Source organism: Macaca fascicularis, chromosome 3 (genome assembly GCF_037993035.2).
Source record: "Macaca fascicularis isolate 582-1 chromosome 3, T2T-MFA8v1.1".
Classification (NCBI taxonomy): Eukaryota; Metazoa; Chordata; class Mammalia; order Primates; family Cercopithecidae; genus Macaca; species Macaca fascicularis.
The window spans coordinates 200,336,426-200,355,314 of NC_088377.1; the positions used below are offsets into that span (position 1 = coordinate 200,336,426).

The 18,889-nt window shown below is 47.4% G+C and overlaps 1 protein-coding gene across 10 annotated transcripts in view; it reads right to left on the minus strand.

The window, feature by feature from the left end:
- Positions 1-18,889, minus strand: part of VIPR2 (vasoactive intestinal peptide receptor 2) — a 111,290-nt gene that overhangs the window by 26,070 nt on the left and 66,331 nt on the right. For 4 of the 10 annotated variants that reach the window (XR_012433238.1, XM_045388031.3, XM_045388030.3 and 1 more), the window contains exon 5: positions 4,339-4,436. The exons of the other annotated variants lie outside the window; for them this stretch is intronic. Coding sequence is in view for 3 of the 4 variants with exons in the window: in XM_045388031.3 (XP_045243966.2) it covers positions 4,339-4,436 (98 nt within the window). In the remaining variant the exon portion in view is untranslated. The remainder of the gene's footprint in view (positions 1-4,338; positions 4,437-18,889) is intronic. 10 annotated transcript variants of the gene reach the window in all.

Below are 18,889 nucleotides of genomic sequence, written 5' to 3' on the forward strand. Positions count from 1 at the left end.
ATTAAAAAAAAAAAAATTGGCAAAGATTTCTTAAGAGGACTCAAGAAACAATGACATAAAGAAAATGTTAAATGAGCTCCATTAACATTAAGAGCTTCTGTTTATCCAAAGACCATGAAGACAGCTTAAACCCAATCACAGAGCTGGAGACAAAATCCATAATACTCATACGTAATGAAAGGCTCTAAGACTCCTAAACATTGACTTAAATAGAGGGAGAGACCAAATATTTAAAATAAGCAAACTCATTTTGAAATGGCACTTCAAAAAAAGCAAGATTTTGAAATGTATGAACGCATTTCCACCAGGGAAATCAGGGAAATGTAAATTAAAACACCGTTCTATGTTATTATAGACCCACAAGAATGGCTAAAGGCTTAAAAATGGACAATACCAATCCATCAGGGAAATCAGGGAAATGTAAATTAAAACACCATTCTATGTTATGAAAGACCCACAAGAATGGCTGAAGGCTTAAAAATGGACAATACCAAATGGAGGCAAGGGTGTGATGCAAATGGAAGCCTCCTGCACTGTTGGTGGGTGTGTACACTGGTAACCACTTTGGAAATTACTTGGCAGCATTCATTTCTTTTTTATAAATTTATTTATTTTTAGTGGATACATAACTGTATATATTTATGGGGTATACTTTGATGCTTTGATACATATCTATGTGGTATAATGATCCCATCAGGCTATTAGCATATCTACTGGCAGTGTTTAGGAAGACTGACTCTATGTATAGCCTATGACCAGTAAGTATAAAATAAACACAAATGTAAATATAAATGTGTGTACATATACACACACATACCCAAAGTAACATATGCATCTGTGCATGAGATGATGACTAAGAATATAATAGCAGCATTATTTGTTATGCCTCAAACTGAGTAACCTATATGTCCATGAACAGTTGATTGGATAAATATATTATTTTTTTGAGTGGAATACTATACGGCAAGAAAATAAAACATGGTAACTACATGCAACAACATGGATGAACCTCCTTGCAAAATGCTGAGTGAAAGAATCCAGAGACCAGGAGTTCCTTTCGCATGATTCCGAGGTAATGTTTTCAAAAAGAGAGAAAAGTTGTCTCTGGTGCCAGAACTGTGAATAACGACTGCTTTTCAGAAGGGAGGTGGGGTGGACATGGTGGCTTCTGGGTCCCTGGTGAGAGTCGTGTCCCACATCTCAATCTGGTGCTGTGTTCGCTTGGTAAACATGCATTCTGAATGTGTACTGCATTAGCAAATGTTTATTTTAGCATATGTAACACTGCCACAGAGCCTTAGTAAGCAAAGAATTGTAAACATGCTCTGAATTTTCTCAGTCTCTTGGGAGCAATTCCAAAGCTTCATGGCCACTGCACCAGGCTCACGCACCTGTGCTGCTCCCTCTGGCTTCTCTCCTCAACGCCCCTTCCTCAGACGGTAAATGTCCCCCACCAGTGCCATTTTGCTTCCCACTGATTATCTCATTGGCTGCGTTTATCTCTCCAAATCACCTTTTTCCCTCTCTTATTTTCTTTTTCTCCTTCCCTCTCTCTCCCACCATATGTGTTTCTGTGGAGTGGGGTTGGCACTCACAGCCATCGCTCAGAGATGAGCACGCTTTTGGTCCAGTTAGCAAGCCATCCAAATACATGTTTGCTGGGTTTCTTGGTGATATTCTTCATTACTCACTGTTCATTTTAAATTTTCACTTCCATGTATGGATCTGCCAATGGGCAATGGAGGTAGCGGAAGGTGTGGCTTCCGGAAAGGGGGAGGACAGGAGTCTGCTCATTAGCAATGGTGGGAAAGGATTTTGGAGGCCACGTCCATCTGACAGAGACAGAGGTGCAGGCTGCAGTGGTGAGAGCCTGGGTTGAAATCAGGGCTCTGCATGCACCAGCTCAGCAACCTGTAATGTCCAGTGACCTTCCTGGGGCTGCACTCTCCACCTGGAGAAACTGGGTCAGTGTCAGTACTTACCTGAGATGTTAACATCTGTAAAGTACTTGGCATGGTGCATGTTAGCAGTTACAGCTGTCCCTCGGTGTCTACAGGGGATTGGGTCCAAGCCCCCTCCTCCAACCTGGCCCCCTTACCCCATGCCAAAATCCATGAATGTGCAACTCCCACATTTGGCCCTTCAGGACCCACGGATACATGAAGCTGGCCCTCCATATCTGCAGGCTTCTCATCCTGAGAATAGCCTATATTTCTGATCTGTGGTTGAATCCGTCGATACAGAGGGCTGACCGTATTGAAAAACATTCTCAGAGAAGTGGACCATGCAGTTCAAACCCGTGTTGTTTGAGAAGCAACTGTGCTGTGGTCCCTGCTGGACTGACATGGACTGGAGCTGTCTCTGTCAGTCCCTGGGTCATAGGGGCAGCTGTCACCATAGGATGACTCCCCCACAAAGCTGGTCATGTATTTGTTGTAAGAGTCAATGCTGCACTTTGGGACGTGTTCTAAGAAATAAGTAGCTCCATTTCCCGTGTATAAAATAAGAACATGGCTACTGAAGGCTTTCTTGGCTTATGGGGCTATTTTCGAGAAGAAATGTTCAATGCCTGCAAAGCATTCTGCTTCCTGGGTATAATTACTGAGACAATGGAGCACGTTATTTTTATAATTCGGACTTTAGAATCGACAGACTCTCACAGCTCTCAAGAAGTGGCACTGGACCCTGCTTCTGACAGAAGGACGTGGGATGAGCCCCAAGTCGAGAGATACACACCAGCTCTGGATGCTTTTTCTGGCAAACATCACACACGTGGCCACCAGCAGAATGACATCCAACATAGACATCCACTTTTTTCAGCTCAGAAGTTCCACAGGCAGGTGACTAACGATGCCCACAGATGGAGGAGTGTGTTCTGTGCCCTAAAGGATCAGTGTTCATAGGTGGGATAATTCCCAATGCTCTTGGGTTGCCTAATTAAATATGTCACACTGTACATATGTGAAGGAAATGGATGTGTGTAAAAAATAAGGATTGTTCAATATAGGAAAATAAGATAAAATTTTCAGATTTAATTACCCTGGGTCAGCTTACCTCCTTAAAGTTTTCCTCTCTTTCTTTTTAGCAACTTGAAAATTTAAACATATATAGTAAAATATTATACTCTGTAAAATATAGAGTATAATAGAACAAATATTAATATTATACCAGCTTTTAAAAATAACTAGAATATGATAGGCCTTTCTCACACTTTTCAAAGTGCAGCCCTGTATTAAAGGTACACTTATTCTTTCTGAGAATTACCAACCATAATTGAGATGCCTGAACAATAAAAAGCATAACTCAATTACATTTGCTGGGTTTCTTAGCTGGATTCTCAACCACTCCTAACTTGTTTATTTTACTTCCAAGTATGGATCTCCTAATGGACTGTTGTTAGGGTCTAGAAACATTCCATTTGTTATATCATTGATTTTATCTGACATACTGGCAAACATTTGGATTACATTTTAGCAAAGAGAAATAAAATATGTAGTGATTGATATATAGAGTAAGCTGAATAGCCTTCATTTTATTTAGTGCTAATGATACATAAGGCAGATTTAATCCTAATTCACCAATGAGCTCTTCCTATAGAGAAACTACTGTTCTGGGACCAAACTTTCTACCCCCAACCCAAATCAAACAATGATTTGATTGGTCAAATCATCTGTACAATGTCATCATTAGTTACCAAGAGACCCACTAAAGATGCAGGTGGGCAGGGGCCATCTCACCTCACTGCCAGGGAAGAGTGGGAAGCATTTAATAAGCCCTCATCACAGCCTCACGTGCCATGCTAAGCCCTTCACATCTACCGACACATCAAGTTCTCACAACAGCCCTCTGAAGGGGGCTTCTTAGTCTCCACATGTTACAGAAGCACAGACAGGTTAAGTACTTTGTCCGAGGTCACACAGCTGCTAAGAGACTGACCCAGGATTTGAACCCAGACAGTCTGACTCCACCTTCATGCTCTTAAACACATCGCAGCATCTCTAATAGAGCACCTACAGCCAAAACACAGGAGCTTCTGGATGGCAAGGGCGAGATCATATTTCTTCTGTATTTTCCATGCATTTGCATAATGGCTAAGTATTTAATAAATGAGAGCTGAGCTGAATTCCTATCCAAGGTCAGCATTATCTCTTTACATAATAAATGCAGAGTATTTAAATAAAAATGTAAATGTTAACATCATATTTCATGTCAGCATTCTCCAAGGGAGTCTTATTGGCTTAGCACACAGAGGGCTCCAGGCTGGGTGGCGCCTAGAAGGCCTAAATGGAAACTGCTTGTCTTGTATTCTTTGCAGAATTACTAATTTCTGCTCCTTACCTGAAGAGGCACAGAATTATGCTTCCTGTTGCAAGAGACATCAGAGAGACACTGTAGCCCAGGGTGTAAATGGCCTTCACCAGAATATAAAACGTGATCTACAAAGAAAGAAAATGGATCTGTAAGCTGAGGGTGACCAGCAGCACCAGACAACAGGAACGGTTCCAACATCCAGCCCTGTGCTCTGGCCATGAAGGACTCTTGCCTGCCTGGAAGGCATAAGACAGTCTCACTTTATAATTCCACCTCCATTTTGAACCAAAAAATGACCCCTACCACTCAGAACCTCTACTTTTTTCTTATAGTTCATCATGAATGACTTTGCATGGTTCCCGTAAAGCACCTCTGTCTGAAGGGAACATGACCCGCCACCATCAGGGAAAGCAAAGGAAGGAAGCGCTGAGCTAAGTTCAGAAAGAGAGCTCAGTCTGTCCCTGAGGCAGCACATCTAGCTTTCTGACACTTCTGGATGAGCTCAAGTGGACACACAGGTCTGAGTACATTAAACACTATGACCTACAGGCACAGGGTGAGGTGCTCCAGACAGAGGTACTTGCCTAAGCCAGAGCCAGTTGCTGAGTTGCAGTATCTTGGGAATTTTATTTCCTTAACATTTCTTGGTTTAGCAAGGTTCATGGCTTGATACTTTTAATCTCCATGAAATCATCAGGCACAGGAGGGATTCATGATCATCACTGTGGCAGAATCACTGGGAGTTCTAGGACAACAGGGAATCCTACACAAAAAGAACTGGGTCCTCTAGAAGGAAAACCAGTGCTGGTCATGATAAAACCAGCAACACCTGCAGGGCATCATCATAGCTCGCCACTCCCAAAGGCTGCTTCCTGGTCTGCATTTTCTTGATAAAGCTAATTCATATAAAATAAAGAGGGAAACAATCCACGTGTGCTTACATGATGAATTTTATTTTTGCCAAGAGGTCCTAAGTAAGTACAACCGAACCTCACTGTTATTTTACAATACAAAATTTATGGCAAAACTCAAAAAGTTATGCTCTTATTAGTTTGGCTCTTAATTATAACTTTACTGTTTAATCATTATTTAGAACTTATTAACCCATTTACTTTGCATTACAGGAATCTCTTCTTAGGAACCTCGGCCCTGCTTACTTAGGACAGCTCAGAAAAGAGCACAGAGTAGTCCTGGCCAGATCCCTCTTCCTTGCTATTCCTCATCCTTCCTGACTCCACTCATGAGAAGATGTCATTAACTACCACCTAACCACCCTCTCACCTCACCTAACCATCACATCACTTTACCCAACCACCACCCTCACCTCACCTAACCACAAGTCTCATCTAACCCATACTCCATCTAACCATGACCCTCACCTCATCTAACCACCATTCTCAACCATATTTACCTCACTTAGCCATAATTCTTACCTCACCTAACTGCCACCCTCACATCACCTAACAACCACTTTCATCTCACCTAACCACTCTCCTCACCTTATCTAGCCACCACTCTCAACTCATCCAACCCACACTCACTTCACTTACCCACCATCCTCACTTCACGGAACCCATCTTCACCTCACCTAACCAATAACCTCACCTCACCTAATCACCACCTTCACCTCACCTTACCACCACCCTCACCTCACCAAACCACCACTCTCAACTTACCTAATCCATACTCACTTCACCTAACCACCACCCTCACCTCATCTAACCACCCCTTCACCTCATCTAACCACCACCCTCACCTCACCTAATCACAAGTCTCATCTAATCCATACTCTACCTAACCATGACCCTCAACTCATCTAACCACCATTCTCAACTCATCTAACCATCTCCTTCATCTAACCACCATCTCACTTCACTAACAATCAACTTCACTTCACCTAACCACTCTTCTCACCTCACCTAACCACCACTCTCAACTCATCTAACCCACACTCACTTCACTTACCCACCATATTCACCTCACTTAGCCGTAACTCTTTCCTCACCTAACTGCCACCCTCACATCACCTAACAACCACTTTCATCTCACCTAACCACTCTCCTCACCTTATCTAGCCACCACTCTCAATTCATCCAACCCATACTCACTTCACTTACCCACCACCCTCACCTCACAGAACCCATCTTCACCTCACCTAACCACTAACCTCACTTCACCTAACCACCACTCTGAACTCATCTAACCCATATTCACTTCACCTAACCACAGCCTGCACCTTACCTAACCCACACTCACCTCACCTATCAGCCACCCTCACATCATGTAACCACCACCTTCCCTTTGTTGTGGAAAGCAGTTTGCTGATTTCTCAAAGAACTTAGAACTACCATTCAACCTGGCAATACCATTACTGGGTATAAACCCAAAGGAACAGAAATCATTCTACCAAAAAGACACGCCCAGCACAGCCCTATTCACAAAGCAAAGACATGGAATCAATACGTCCCCATCAACAGTGAACTGCACTGGTACATATAGAGCATGGAATACTACACAGCCACAAAGACTGAAATCACATCCTTTGAAGCACCATGGAGGCAGCTGGAGGCCATCATCCTAAGCCAATTAGCACAGAAACAGAAAACCAAATACCACATGTTCTCATAAGTGAGAACAAAACATTGGGTACTCAGGGAGGAGAAACGGAGGGAGGGGGCAAGGGTTGAAAAACTAACTGTTGGGTACTATGCTCTGTACTTGGGTGGCGGGACCAGTCAGACCGCAAACCTTAGCATCATGAAATATATCCAGGTAATATATCCAGGTAACAAGTCTGCACATGTGTCCCCTGAATCTAAAATAAAAGTTGGGAAAAAAAAAAAAAAAAAAAAAAAAAGGCTGGGCTTGGTGGTTCACACCTGCAATCCCAGCACTTTGGGAAACCGAGGTGGGAGGATTGCTTGCTCCCAGGAATTTGAGACCAGCCTGGGCAACAGAATGGGACCCTCGTCTCTAAAAAAATAGAAAAATAATTAGCTGGGTGTGGTGCGTGTGCCTGTGGTCCTCAGCTACTGGGGAGGCTGAGGTGGGAGGATCGCCTGAGCCGGGAAGGTGGAGGCTGCCTGAGCTGTGATCGCGCCACTGCCCTCCAGCCTGGGTGACACAGTGAGGACCTGCCGCAAAAAAAAAAAAAAAAAAAAAAAGGAAAAAAGTGAAAAATAATCCATACTTCCACCCTTTCTCTCATTCAGCTGGGCGCCCACCAGGGTTGAGAACGTGGGAGAAGCCGACAGCAGGAATGGCGGCCTTGGGGGTCTCACACTCAGCGGGAGGGCGAGCCGGGTGGAGTCCCGGGCCAAGCGCGGTGCGCTGCTGTGAGGAGAATCCAGGCCGGGTCGGACGCGCTGCAGCGGGAGGCGCCGCGGCTCTGGGGCCCCCGTGGGAGGGAGCGGCGGCCGCGTCAGGAGCGGATGATGGCGGGAGGGCGGGAAGCCTGGAGCCTCTAGAGGAGCCCCGTCCTGAGGAGCCTGGTCTTGCGGAGCCGGGTCCTGAGGGCCCTGCAGTGGGGGAGGTGTGGGGTCTTCCGGCGGCAGTGCGGCCATGGGGCGCCGGCGGGTGTGAAGCAGGCGAGAACGGGTCAGATCCCAACAGTGACTTGATGGCGGGGCCCGCGGGCCTTCCCGACGGAGATGGGAGGAAAACGGCGAGGAAGCCCCGAAGGCTTCAGCCCGAGCCCCGGCAAGCGGCAGCCTCAGCGGCCGGGACGTGGGAGAGCAGCGCCAGCCTCGGGCTCGGGTCTGGGGGTCCTGGTGGGATCTGGGGTTCTGGCGGTATCTGGGGTTCCTGGCGGGTCTGAGGGCCTCGCGGGATCTGGGGGGCCTGATGGGGTTTGTGGGTCCTGGCGGGATGTGGGGCTCTGGTGGGATCTGGGGGGCCTGGCGGGGCCCGGGGGGCGCGGAGCACCAGGTGCCCACACCCGGCTGGGGTTCAAGAGGAAGGTCTGGGCCAGAGGCGTCCCCTGAGGCTTCCTCAGGCTGAGGCAGCACTGAGCCCCCTGCAGCACTGAGGCCGCGGGCATTCACGAAGAAATTCATCGACAAAAACGGCTCAAGTGATTCTGGACCGAGAAGCCGCGCCCGGCGTGGGTGAGCGCGGATGGAGCAGAAAGGAGGCGGAGCGACACCTGCGGTGGGGGAGGGGCGGCCCCACGCGCGGGGCCAGGAGGGCTCCTTCCCGCGTCTCACAGGAAGCCGGAGGGCGCCTTCCTCCCGCGTCTCACAGGAGGCCGGGGGGCGCCTTCCTCCCGCGTCTCACAGGAGGCCGGGGGGCGCCATCCTCCCGCGTCTCACAGGAGGCCGGGGGGCGCCATCCTCCCGCGTCTCACAGGAGGCCGGGGGGCGCCATCCTCCCGCGTCTCACAGGAGGCCGGGGGGCGCCTTCCTCCCGCGTCTCACAGGAGGCCGGGGGGCGCCATCCTCCCGCGTCTCACAGGAGGCCGGGGGGCGCCATCCTCCCGCGTCTCACAGGAGGCCGGGGGGCGCCTTCCTCCCGCGTCTCACAGGAGGCCGGGGGGCGCCTTCTTCCCGCGTCTCACAGGATTCCGGGTCCCCTGCCCCGAAGCCGCTGGGGCCTGGCTGAGGCGACCCTGCACCTGGGCCCCGTGGGCTCCAGCGGGTCCACGGAGGACCCCCGGCTGCCCCTCTGTGCAGAGCCCTCCGGGACGGACCGTGGCAGGGAGGAATGCAGGAAGGGACGGAGACCGAGTGGAATAGGCGGCTTCTGAGTCAGCAGCGTCCGTGTTCGTTATGAGTGAGGATTCTGGCGGGGTGAAAATGGACGAGACCAGAATTGTGGTCTCAAGTGGGGGCGGCGAGCTGGGTGTTGGGCTGAAGGTGGCAGCAGCCACCCGCTGTCGGGCGGGGCTTCGAGGTCGGCAGCAGCGGGAGCGCAGAGGCCTGGGTTTGGGTCCTGGGTGCAGTGGCACAGAGGCCGGCCAGGCTACTCTCTCGCAGCCGAGCAGTTGGTGCTGAGTGAGTCCTGCTGGTCAGCGTCCAGTCCCGAGGCGGATCCAGGGCCCTCTGCTGGCCCGGCCTTCACCCCAGTCTGGCACCACGTGGCCCTGGGGCTGCCTGTGCACAGCTGTGTGCTGGGGCACCGACCCTCCTTCAGTCCCTGCAGAGGCCTCACCTGGAGGCCTAGGGTTCCATGCCTGGCAAGACAGGCTTTGATACGGTGTGGAGGAAGCTCCTGTCCCAGCTCTGCAGGGGCCTGATGTTCCCCGCGTAGACTCTGCATCTCCACCTATACTGAGAGCCTGCGGACCTTCCAGAAAGAAGCAGGCGGTGGGAACTCCGTGAGCCTTGGAGCCATGGCGGGCCCACTGCACGGCGCCCTGAAAGCTGGGAGGGCGGAAATCACAAAACGGTGTCGGAACTCCACACGATTCCTCCTAAGGCCTTCTTGGCTCTCCTAAAGGCCTGATCCCTGGGGGAGTGGAAGATCTGAGAGCTGAAAGAAGTGTCTGGATGTGTCTGTGTTTCTGAGTTGTTCTAGGACCTCAACCCCTGGATTTAGAAAGCCTTGGACAGCGTCATGCTGCTGTTCTCTCTGCCTGACCATCTCCCTCCTTCCCCTCCCCTGCAGTGGCTGCTGCAGGAGGCACCTGCAGGAGAAGGGGGCAGGAGGGCGGTCACCCCAGGTTCTGCCCCCCACTCCAGGCTCTGGCCCTCCTTGGCTGCTCAAAATACCAATCTTGCCAAGCCCTGGTGTCTGGGGTCCCTTCCCTGCCCCTCTGGCCAGGGTTCTGGCTTCCTGTGGCTGGAGAGTAGAGGCTGCACAGTTCTCACAGGGCTCCTTGACTGCCCAGACCTCTGTAAGGATTCTCTGCATTTAAGCTCTTTTCAGTTTTATCCTTGGCATGTGCCAGCAGTGTCCTGTTTGAACCCCGAATCGACAGACTGTTCCTTGCATGTACAATAACATTTTTTATGAACTACAATCCCCATAAAAAGACCATCAGATTGGCCAGGAAAATTTTTCAACACTAAAGTTTTAGAACTTGAGATCGCACAAGAAACGAGAAGACATCAGGGACACAGTTACTGAAAGCGCTTTGCTCGTCCTGTCTCAGAAACCCTCCACCCAGAAAGTACCCTGGTTTCTCTGTGGTGCCCCTGGCCCACCTGTGGTTGCATTCTCGACCACAGTGTCCACTACAGAGTGCTCAGGGCTGACCCACACATTGCATTTAGGGAATGAAAGAAGCCACACACAGCACAGAGGTGTGAGGTTTGACCTCCCCGAGACAGAAAACGCGGGTGAAGCAAATTCATTTAACCCAACATGTGTTAGAGATTAAAAGAGGGCTGCTGGGGCAGGTTTTCCTTTAGGGGCCTGCTCCCACACTGTCTGTGGGATTCCACGATGCCTGCTCCAGCAGCGTCCGTGGGATTCCAGGATGCCTGCTCCCACACCGTCCATGGGATTGCAGGATGCCTGCTCCAGCAGCGTCCATGGGATTGCAGGATGTCTCCTCCAGCAGCGTCTGTGGGATTCCAGGATACCTGCTCCTGCAGTGTCCTTGGGATTCCAGGATGCCTGCTCCTGCACCATCTGTGGGATTGCAGGATGCCTGCTCCTGCACATTCTGTGGGATTCAGGTCACCATCCCGTGGATTCCAGGACAATTGCTCCCAAACCCTTCCATGGCATTCTGGGAGGCCACTCGGCCTAGTTGGACAGCCTCTGCTCTGGGATGGCTTGGTGGACCAAGCAGATTTGTCTGAATTGCTTCCACTCCCTGCTTCTTTGTGGTGCGAGAACTAGAGCCCAGTGATGATGTTTCAAGGGAAGTTTCCCTATGCTCATTACTACTTACAAAGCCTCAATGGTGGGCTAACACATTTTAGAAAGACAATACTGATAAATACTTAGCAAGAAGACTAAATTCGTTAGTATAACTCCTTAAATTGTGCAGGTAATCAAGGTTGACATCAATTTTGATCTGGGAAACTAATGTAATTAATACAGTTTTAGAAGGGGAATTTTTTTTTTTTTTTTTTTTTTTTTTGCCTTGTTATACCTCAGTAGGAAAACTGAGATCCAAACTGAGTGGAACTCTCCTGTGAGTGGGTACTGGCACTCTCCAACACGTGCCTGCCATGTGCGGATACTGAAAGCTAAGTTAATTACACTTACATAAAATTGACATGCCAGTGACTCAGTTGCACCAGCCATAGGCTGCTCAAGGCCACATGTGGCCAGTGGCTGCGACACTGGACAAAGCAGATAAAGAACATTCCCATCAGTGTAGACAGTTCTGTTGGCACAGAGACCATACGACCACCATTCACCCACATGAGCACCTTCACTCCGTTAATCAACATTTGCACGTGTGTATTCTCCAGTCTCACATAAAGGGCAGCCAAGCAGATGATCTGACCCATTTGAAAGTCATCGCCTCTGTTGTGCAGCTGTAGGATTTATTCCTAACACAGAGCTCTGGATTCCAGGTGTGTGGGGGCAGGTCCATGGGTAATGCCCAGAACTTATAAAGCATGATCTGTTTGAACAGCACTAACCTTTCCACCAGTGGCCCAGAACCTGGGTGCATGAGGAGCTGATGCCAGCCTGACACCTGGAAGCTACACGCATCCCATGAGCTCAATGCTTTCAAATTTTCTTGCAACAAGAAAATGCTCCACTCGATGTGGGTATTTTAAATCTCAAGAATGTACAATCGCTCTGATCATTACACGATTCTAAAAACACCATGATTTCCTACTAGAAAGAAAGAATAATCCAGCAGGAAGTGTTCCTGAGCAGAAAGGGCCTAAACTAACAGCTGCAACTCCAGGGAGCGGCGGGGTCACAGCAGAAGTTAATTCCAGCACTGATGTTGGAAAGAAGGATTTGCAAGACCTTCAAGTTATTTCCCTTGACCCAAGATCCGGTCAAGCCCAAGGAGAAGGGCAAAAGATAATCTCATAAATTCAAGGCTATCACTTGGGCTTGCCAAAAAGAAGCAGGTACTTTGCTGCTGTCACTTGCAACGGTTTGTGGCTGGGCAGAGCCATCATCAAGGCAGGAAGGGCAGGTGCTGCGGGGGCAGCTAGCCCCTCTCTGTAGAGGTCCTTGAGCAAGCCAGGCTGCGGCTCCTGCATACTAACCTCAGGGAGCTGCCCACAACCAACTTCAGAAGTGAACAGCAACTGGCTCAGAAATTTAAAAACACTGAGGCCAATGGTGTGCTTACTGAAAATATCAAGCACATTCTAGAACCTGGCCTTAGATGTGAGTATTACTAACCCCACCCCCCAGTGTGTAGACAGTGCACTAAGACCCGAAGCAGCAGGTCCTCACTTCCGAGAGGGGAGAGTCAGCCCAGCCCCAGGGTTCTTGCCCCTGGAACTCAAGGCCCTTTAAAAAAACAGCCCCTCTCTTTTCACATGTTTTTCCTTTAAGGGGAATAGAACTAATTAAAATCTGTCAGAGAAATCATGCACACTCAGCATTAACAGCAAAGCCATCTGACCTCAAACCCAGTGCTCTTTCCCCTAGAACACTGTCAGCAGCCGTGAGGAAGAGGGTTCCCACACAGCCAGCCTTCTGTGTTCCATAGCGTGTGTGTTCAGAAGTGGATTCTCTATTCTCTTGTTCAATTCTAAAGTCAGCACAGACATCCCTGGCACCCACAACAAAGCCCGCCGGAGCCAGGGCAGGCCTGAGTGTGAGGGAGAAAGCAGATCCTGCCGTCGAAGGCTGTGATGTTCATTGCAAGAGTGGCGCTTCTGGACGGCGGGTACAACAGCATGGCCTCGGAAAGAAGGCGTCTCCACAGCTGTGACTGAGGCCACTGTCCCCTTTCCAGTTTCCTTTCTGAGACATTCCCACGGGGACCAGAGTGGAATGGCCACTCTTCACCAATTATCTTGTGATCAGAGTTCAGACTAAACAGTCAGAAAATGGTACGTTTCAAACCTACCAAAAGCATAGAAAACAATATAAGGAAGACAGGCAGCACTAACAAACAGCAGAAAGAGAACTGCAAAGGAATAAAATCTCAGCAAGTGCCGGCAGGCCCCTGTCTCTGGGCTGTACAGCACCATGGCCTTAGGGTTCGCTGAGCTGCGTGAACCGTTCTGGTTCCTGTACCTCACTGGGCAGCCTTAATCTGCAGGTACTCCTCGCGGGGTTTCCATCTTCCTGCCGGCTCCTGGCTGTGCGGTGTCCACTCCACCTGTCTCCAGTTTCACTACCGCCTCAGCAACTGTGCTCAGGGCTCATGGGGGCCTTTCTCCCTGCTCACTTTTTCTTCCTGAGTTTCAGTTCTTCCTCCTGTGTCCAGTTTCCCCTGAACTACCTTCTCCAGGTGCTCTGAGTGAGGGCTGCTGGCTGGGGACCCTGCTAGTCCCTGCTTTCTGGAATCCGCATGCAGTCTGGCCAAGTATGTACTCCTGGGAACGAGCGGCTGTAGGCCCTGGACAACAATGCACCTGCTGCACTCCTCCTTATGTGTGCGGAATCCATCTCTTGTCTCCAGAACTTCCCAGACCCACCACAATTGTCTGGCTGGATATTTCCTTTTATTCACCGTATTTAGGGTCTTCAGGCTTTCCGAATCTGAGGATTGGAGCCTCACAAAAACTCTGGAAAACCTCTACTAAGCCTGTGACTAGCCTTGGGCAGTCCTGGTCTCTGATCCTGTTGTTTTCTGTCCCTCTCTCTGCCTGGACCTGGGGTAATTTCTTTGTATAGATCCTTCCTGGTCCAGAACCCCCTTTGCATTGTGTCTAATGTGCTGTTTAATGCACCTGCTCCATTTTTCCCCCCAAATAAGGGAAACTTATCTAACCCATACTTTTTAGAGTATCTTGCTTCTGGTTCACACTTTCACCCCCAGTTCCCCCTTTTAAAAAACATTTTAAATGCATTTATTTCCTTTTGGTGCCTGATGATTTCCTGAGCTGAAGATTGGGTGTAATTTTACTGTCTGTCGTTGGCTGATTCTTGTTCATGGTGCTTTTTCCTTCTGTAGTTTGTCAACTTGGAATGTGAGCTCATGTTTGGAGTTTACCTATGGGAATTTTGTGAGGTCTAGCGGACTTTTCCTTCCAGACAGAACCTGTTTGCTCTGCCCAGTACCCCCCAGTGCTGTCCACTCAGCAACAGCCTATGCCAAAGCCTCAGCTCAGGGCTTCTGTGCCAAGGGTGAAAAGGAAGTTGCCCTTTAGGAGAGCATATCCATGGTGAGATTTCTGGGAAGGACTTTAAAAATCTTCGTGGAAAGCAAATGGATATAAGGCACTTTCCCTGCTGTCCTGGAATCAGATTCCAAGCAGCTGCCCCTGCATCCAGGACCGAACAGAGGACTCCGCACATGCCGCAGGGCCCAGCTACCACTGTCACTCTGGTTCTCCACTCTTTTTTTTGTTTTGTTTTGTTTTGTTTTAAGATTTTTTTTACTTTCTTGAAATCCCAGCTTCACATTTTAAAGTATCATTGTTATCTTTTATTTAGCATTTTGGGATGATTTGTGGTGGGAGTTGTTTATCCCCAGTTTCTCATATAAGATTTGTGTTTCTTGCTGAACGTGTTTGGTATCCTTGGTTAACTTAATTCATTCTATCCAGGACATTCATGGACGCTTAATAGGATGCAGACACCATGTAAGGCATTGTGGGAAACATGGCAGTGACTGACAGAAGGTCCCCACAAGTCACTCGGCTCGTATTTAACCACAGGAACTTTTTCTGGGAACTGTCCCAGAAGACAATAAATGAGCTAGAAAATGAGATGAATATGAATTAAAATTTGTGTTTGTCTTCACTAGAAGAATAGAAAGGTCTACATTTCAAATTATGTTAGTTTGCTTAAAGCTGGTTTTGATTTTACACATCCCGTGCTTTCAATCATTTAAGAAGGCTTATTTGGTTTCTTGCAAAACTGCCTCCATTAAGGCCTTGGGGAAGCAAAGCAGACTGTGTGGTGAGTGCTGAAGCACACACAGGTGGGAAGGTCCTATCAGACCCTCGACAGTGTGGCCCAGCAGCATGCAAAACGGCGTGCCCAGAGACTGGCTGACTGTGGCTTTACCACACAGGTCATTACTAGCAAGAAATCCTTCCCGTAGTCAGTTTTTAAAAACATAAGGCAACTTACAAGAAAACCACCAGGTTACTGTGTTGCAGGAGGTGGGTCGAGCAACTTCTAAGGTTTTTCTGGGTTGCACAGACATTCATTCAACCTCCTGTAATAAGCACCAATTTTAGAACATGGTCATGAGTAACTGTGCACACTTCTCCATTTTCAATGTGAGGTTAAGTTTATCTTCATTAGAGGTGGCCAAGCCAGCTCAGCAGTTTCAAGAACTGCACAGAGGGTCTCTTCCTAGGAGGCCTCTACCTCTGGACTCCAGAACCTTCCCGGGCTCAGCCTCCCATCTTGGCTTTCTTCCTTCTGGGTCCCCAGGCAGACCCTTGGCCTTGGACCTCTCAGAGAGTGCCATCCCCATTTGGGGCCTTCAGAGAGAATCTTGACTCTGAGCGTCTCCCTGGCACTGGCTTTTCCATGGGCACTGCATTCTGCTCTTCATCGTTCCTCAGTTGTGCCTGGAGCTCGGACCCACAGCCCCACCAGCCTCATCCCAAGGCCCAGGCCTCCTCCTTGTCCAGAACAGGAGTTCAGTTCAGCAGTAATGAGTGAACCCGTCCATATTAGAAAGACTGTTCACAGTGGAGTGTTGAAGTCTCCCATTATTATTGTATGGGAGTCTAAGTCTCTTTGTAAGTCTCTAAGGACTTGCCTTATGAATCTGGGTGCTCCTGTATTGGGTGCATATATATTTAGGATAGTTAGCTCTTCCTGTTGAATTGATCCTTTTACCATTATGTAATGGCCTTCTTTGTCTCTTTTGGTCTTTGATGGTTTAAAGTCTGTTTTATCAGAGACTAGTATTGTAACCCCTGCTTTTTTTTGTTCTCCATTTGCTTGATAAATCTTCCTCCATCCCTTTATTTTGAGCCTATGTATGTCTCTGCGTGTGAGATGGGTCTCCTGAATACAGCAGACTGATGGGTCTTGACTCTTTATCCAGTTTGCCAGTCTGTGTCTTTTAATTGGAGCATTTAGTCCATTTACATTTAAGGTTAATATTGTTATGTGTGAACTTGATCCTGCCATTATGATATTAACTGGTTATTTTGCTCGTTAGTTGATGCAGTTTCTTCCTAGCCTAAATGGTCTTTACATTTTGGCATGTTTTTGCAATGGCTGGTACCGGTTGTTCCTTTCCATGTTTAGTGCTTCTTTCAGGGTCTCTTGTAAGGCAGGCCTAGTGGTGACAAAATCTCTAAGCATTTGCTTAACTGTCAACATTAGACAGATCAACGAGACAGAAAGTTAACAAGGATATCCAGGAATTGAACTCATCTCTGCAGCAAGTAGACCTAATAGACATCTATAGAACTCTCCACCCCAAATCAACAGAATATACATTCTTCTCAGCACCACATCACACTTACTCCAAAATTGACCACATAATTGGAAGTAAAGCACTCCTCAGCAAATGTACAAGAACAGAAATTATAACAAACTGTCTCTCAGACCACAGTGCAATCAAACTAGAACTCAGGACTAAGAAACTCAATCAAAACCGCTCAACTACATGGAAACTGAACAACCTGCTCCTGAATGACTACTGGGTACATAACAAAATGAAGGCAGAAATAAAGATGTTCTTTGAAACCAATGAGAACAAAGATACAACATACCAGAATCTCTGGGACACATTTAAAGCAGTGTGTAGAGGGAAATTTATAGCACTAAATGCCCACAAGAGAAAGCAGGAAAGATCTAAAATTGACACTCTAACATCACAATTAAAAGAACTAGAGAAGCAAGAGCAAATGTATTCAAAAGCTAGCAGAAGGCAAGAAATAACTAAGATCAGAGCAGAACTGAAGGAGATAGAGACACAAAAAACCCTCCAAAAAATCAATGAATCCAGGAGTTGGTTTTTTGAAAAGATCAACAAAATTGACAGACCGCTAGGAAGACTAATAAAGAAAAGAGAGAAGAATCAAATAGACGCAATAAAAAATGATAAAGGGGATATCACCACCGACCCCACAGAAATACAAACTACCATCAGAGAATACTATAAACACCTCTATGCAAATAAAATAGAAAATCTAGAAGAAATGGATAATTCCTGGACACTTACACTCTTCCAAGACTAAACCAGGAAGAAGTTGAATCCCTGAATAGACCAATAGCAGGCACTGAAATTGAGGCAATAATTAATAGCCTGCCAACCAAAAAAAGTCCAGGACCAGATGGATTCACAGCTGAATTCTACCAGAGGTACAAGGAGGAGCTGGTACCATTCCTTCTGAAACTATTCCAATCAATAGAAAAAGAGGGAATCCTCCCTAACTCATTTTATGAGGCCAACATCATCCTGATACCAAAGCCTGGCAGAGACACAACAAAAAAAGAGAATTTTAGACCAATATCCCTGATGAACATCGATGCAAAAATCCTCAATAAAATACTGGCAAACCGGATCCAGCAGCACATCAAAAAGCTTATCCACCATGATCAAGTGGGCTTCATCCCTGGGATGCAAGACTGGTTCAACATTCGCAAATCAATAAACATAATCCAGCATATAAACAGAACCAAAGACAAGAACCACATGATTATCTCAATAGATGCAGAAAAGGCTTTTGACAAAATTCAACAGCCCTTCATGCTAAAAACGCTCAATAAATTCGGTATTGATGGAATGTACCTCAAAATAATAACAGCTATTTATGACAAACATATCACAGACAGTATCATACTCAATGGGTAAAAACTGGAAAAATTCCCTTTGAAAACTGGCACAAGACAGGGATGCCCTCTCTCACCACTCCTATTCAACATAGTGTTGGAAGTTCTGGCTAGGGCAATCAGGCAAGAGAAAGAAATCAAGGGTATTCAGTTAGGAAAAGAAGAAGTCAAATTATCCCTCTTTGCAGATGACATGATTGTATATTTAGAAAACCCCCTTGTCTCAGCCCAAAATCTCCTTAAGCTGATAAGCAACTTCAGCAAAGTCTCAGGATACAAAATTAATGTGCAAAAATCACAAGCATTCGTATACACCAGTAACAGACAAACAGAGAGCCAAATCATGAATGAACTTCCATTCACAATTGCTTCAAAGAGAATCAAATACCTAGGAATCCAACTTACAAGGGATGTAAAGGACCTCTTCAAGGAGAACTACAAACCACTGCTCAGTGAAATAAAAGAGGACACAAACAAATGGAAGAACATACCATGCTCATGGATAGGAAGAATCAATATCGTGAAAATGGCCATACTGCCCAAGGTTATTTATAGATTCAATGCCATCCCCATCAAGCTACCAATGAGTTTCTTCACAGAATTGGAAAAAACTGCTTTAAAGTTCATATGGAACCAAAAAAGAGCCTGCATCTCCAAGACAATCCTAAGTCAAAAGAACAAAGCTGGAGGCATCACGCTACCTGACTTCAAACTATACTACAAGGCTACAGTAACCAAAACAGCATGGTACTGGTACCAAAACAGAGATATAGACCAATGGAAC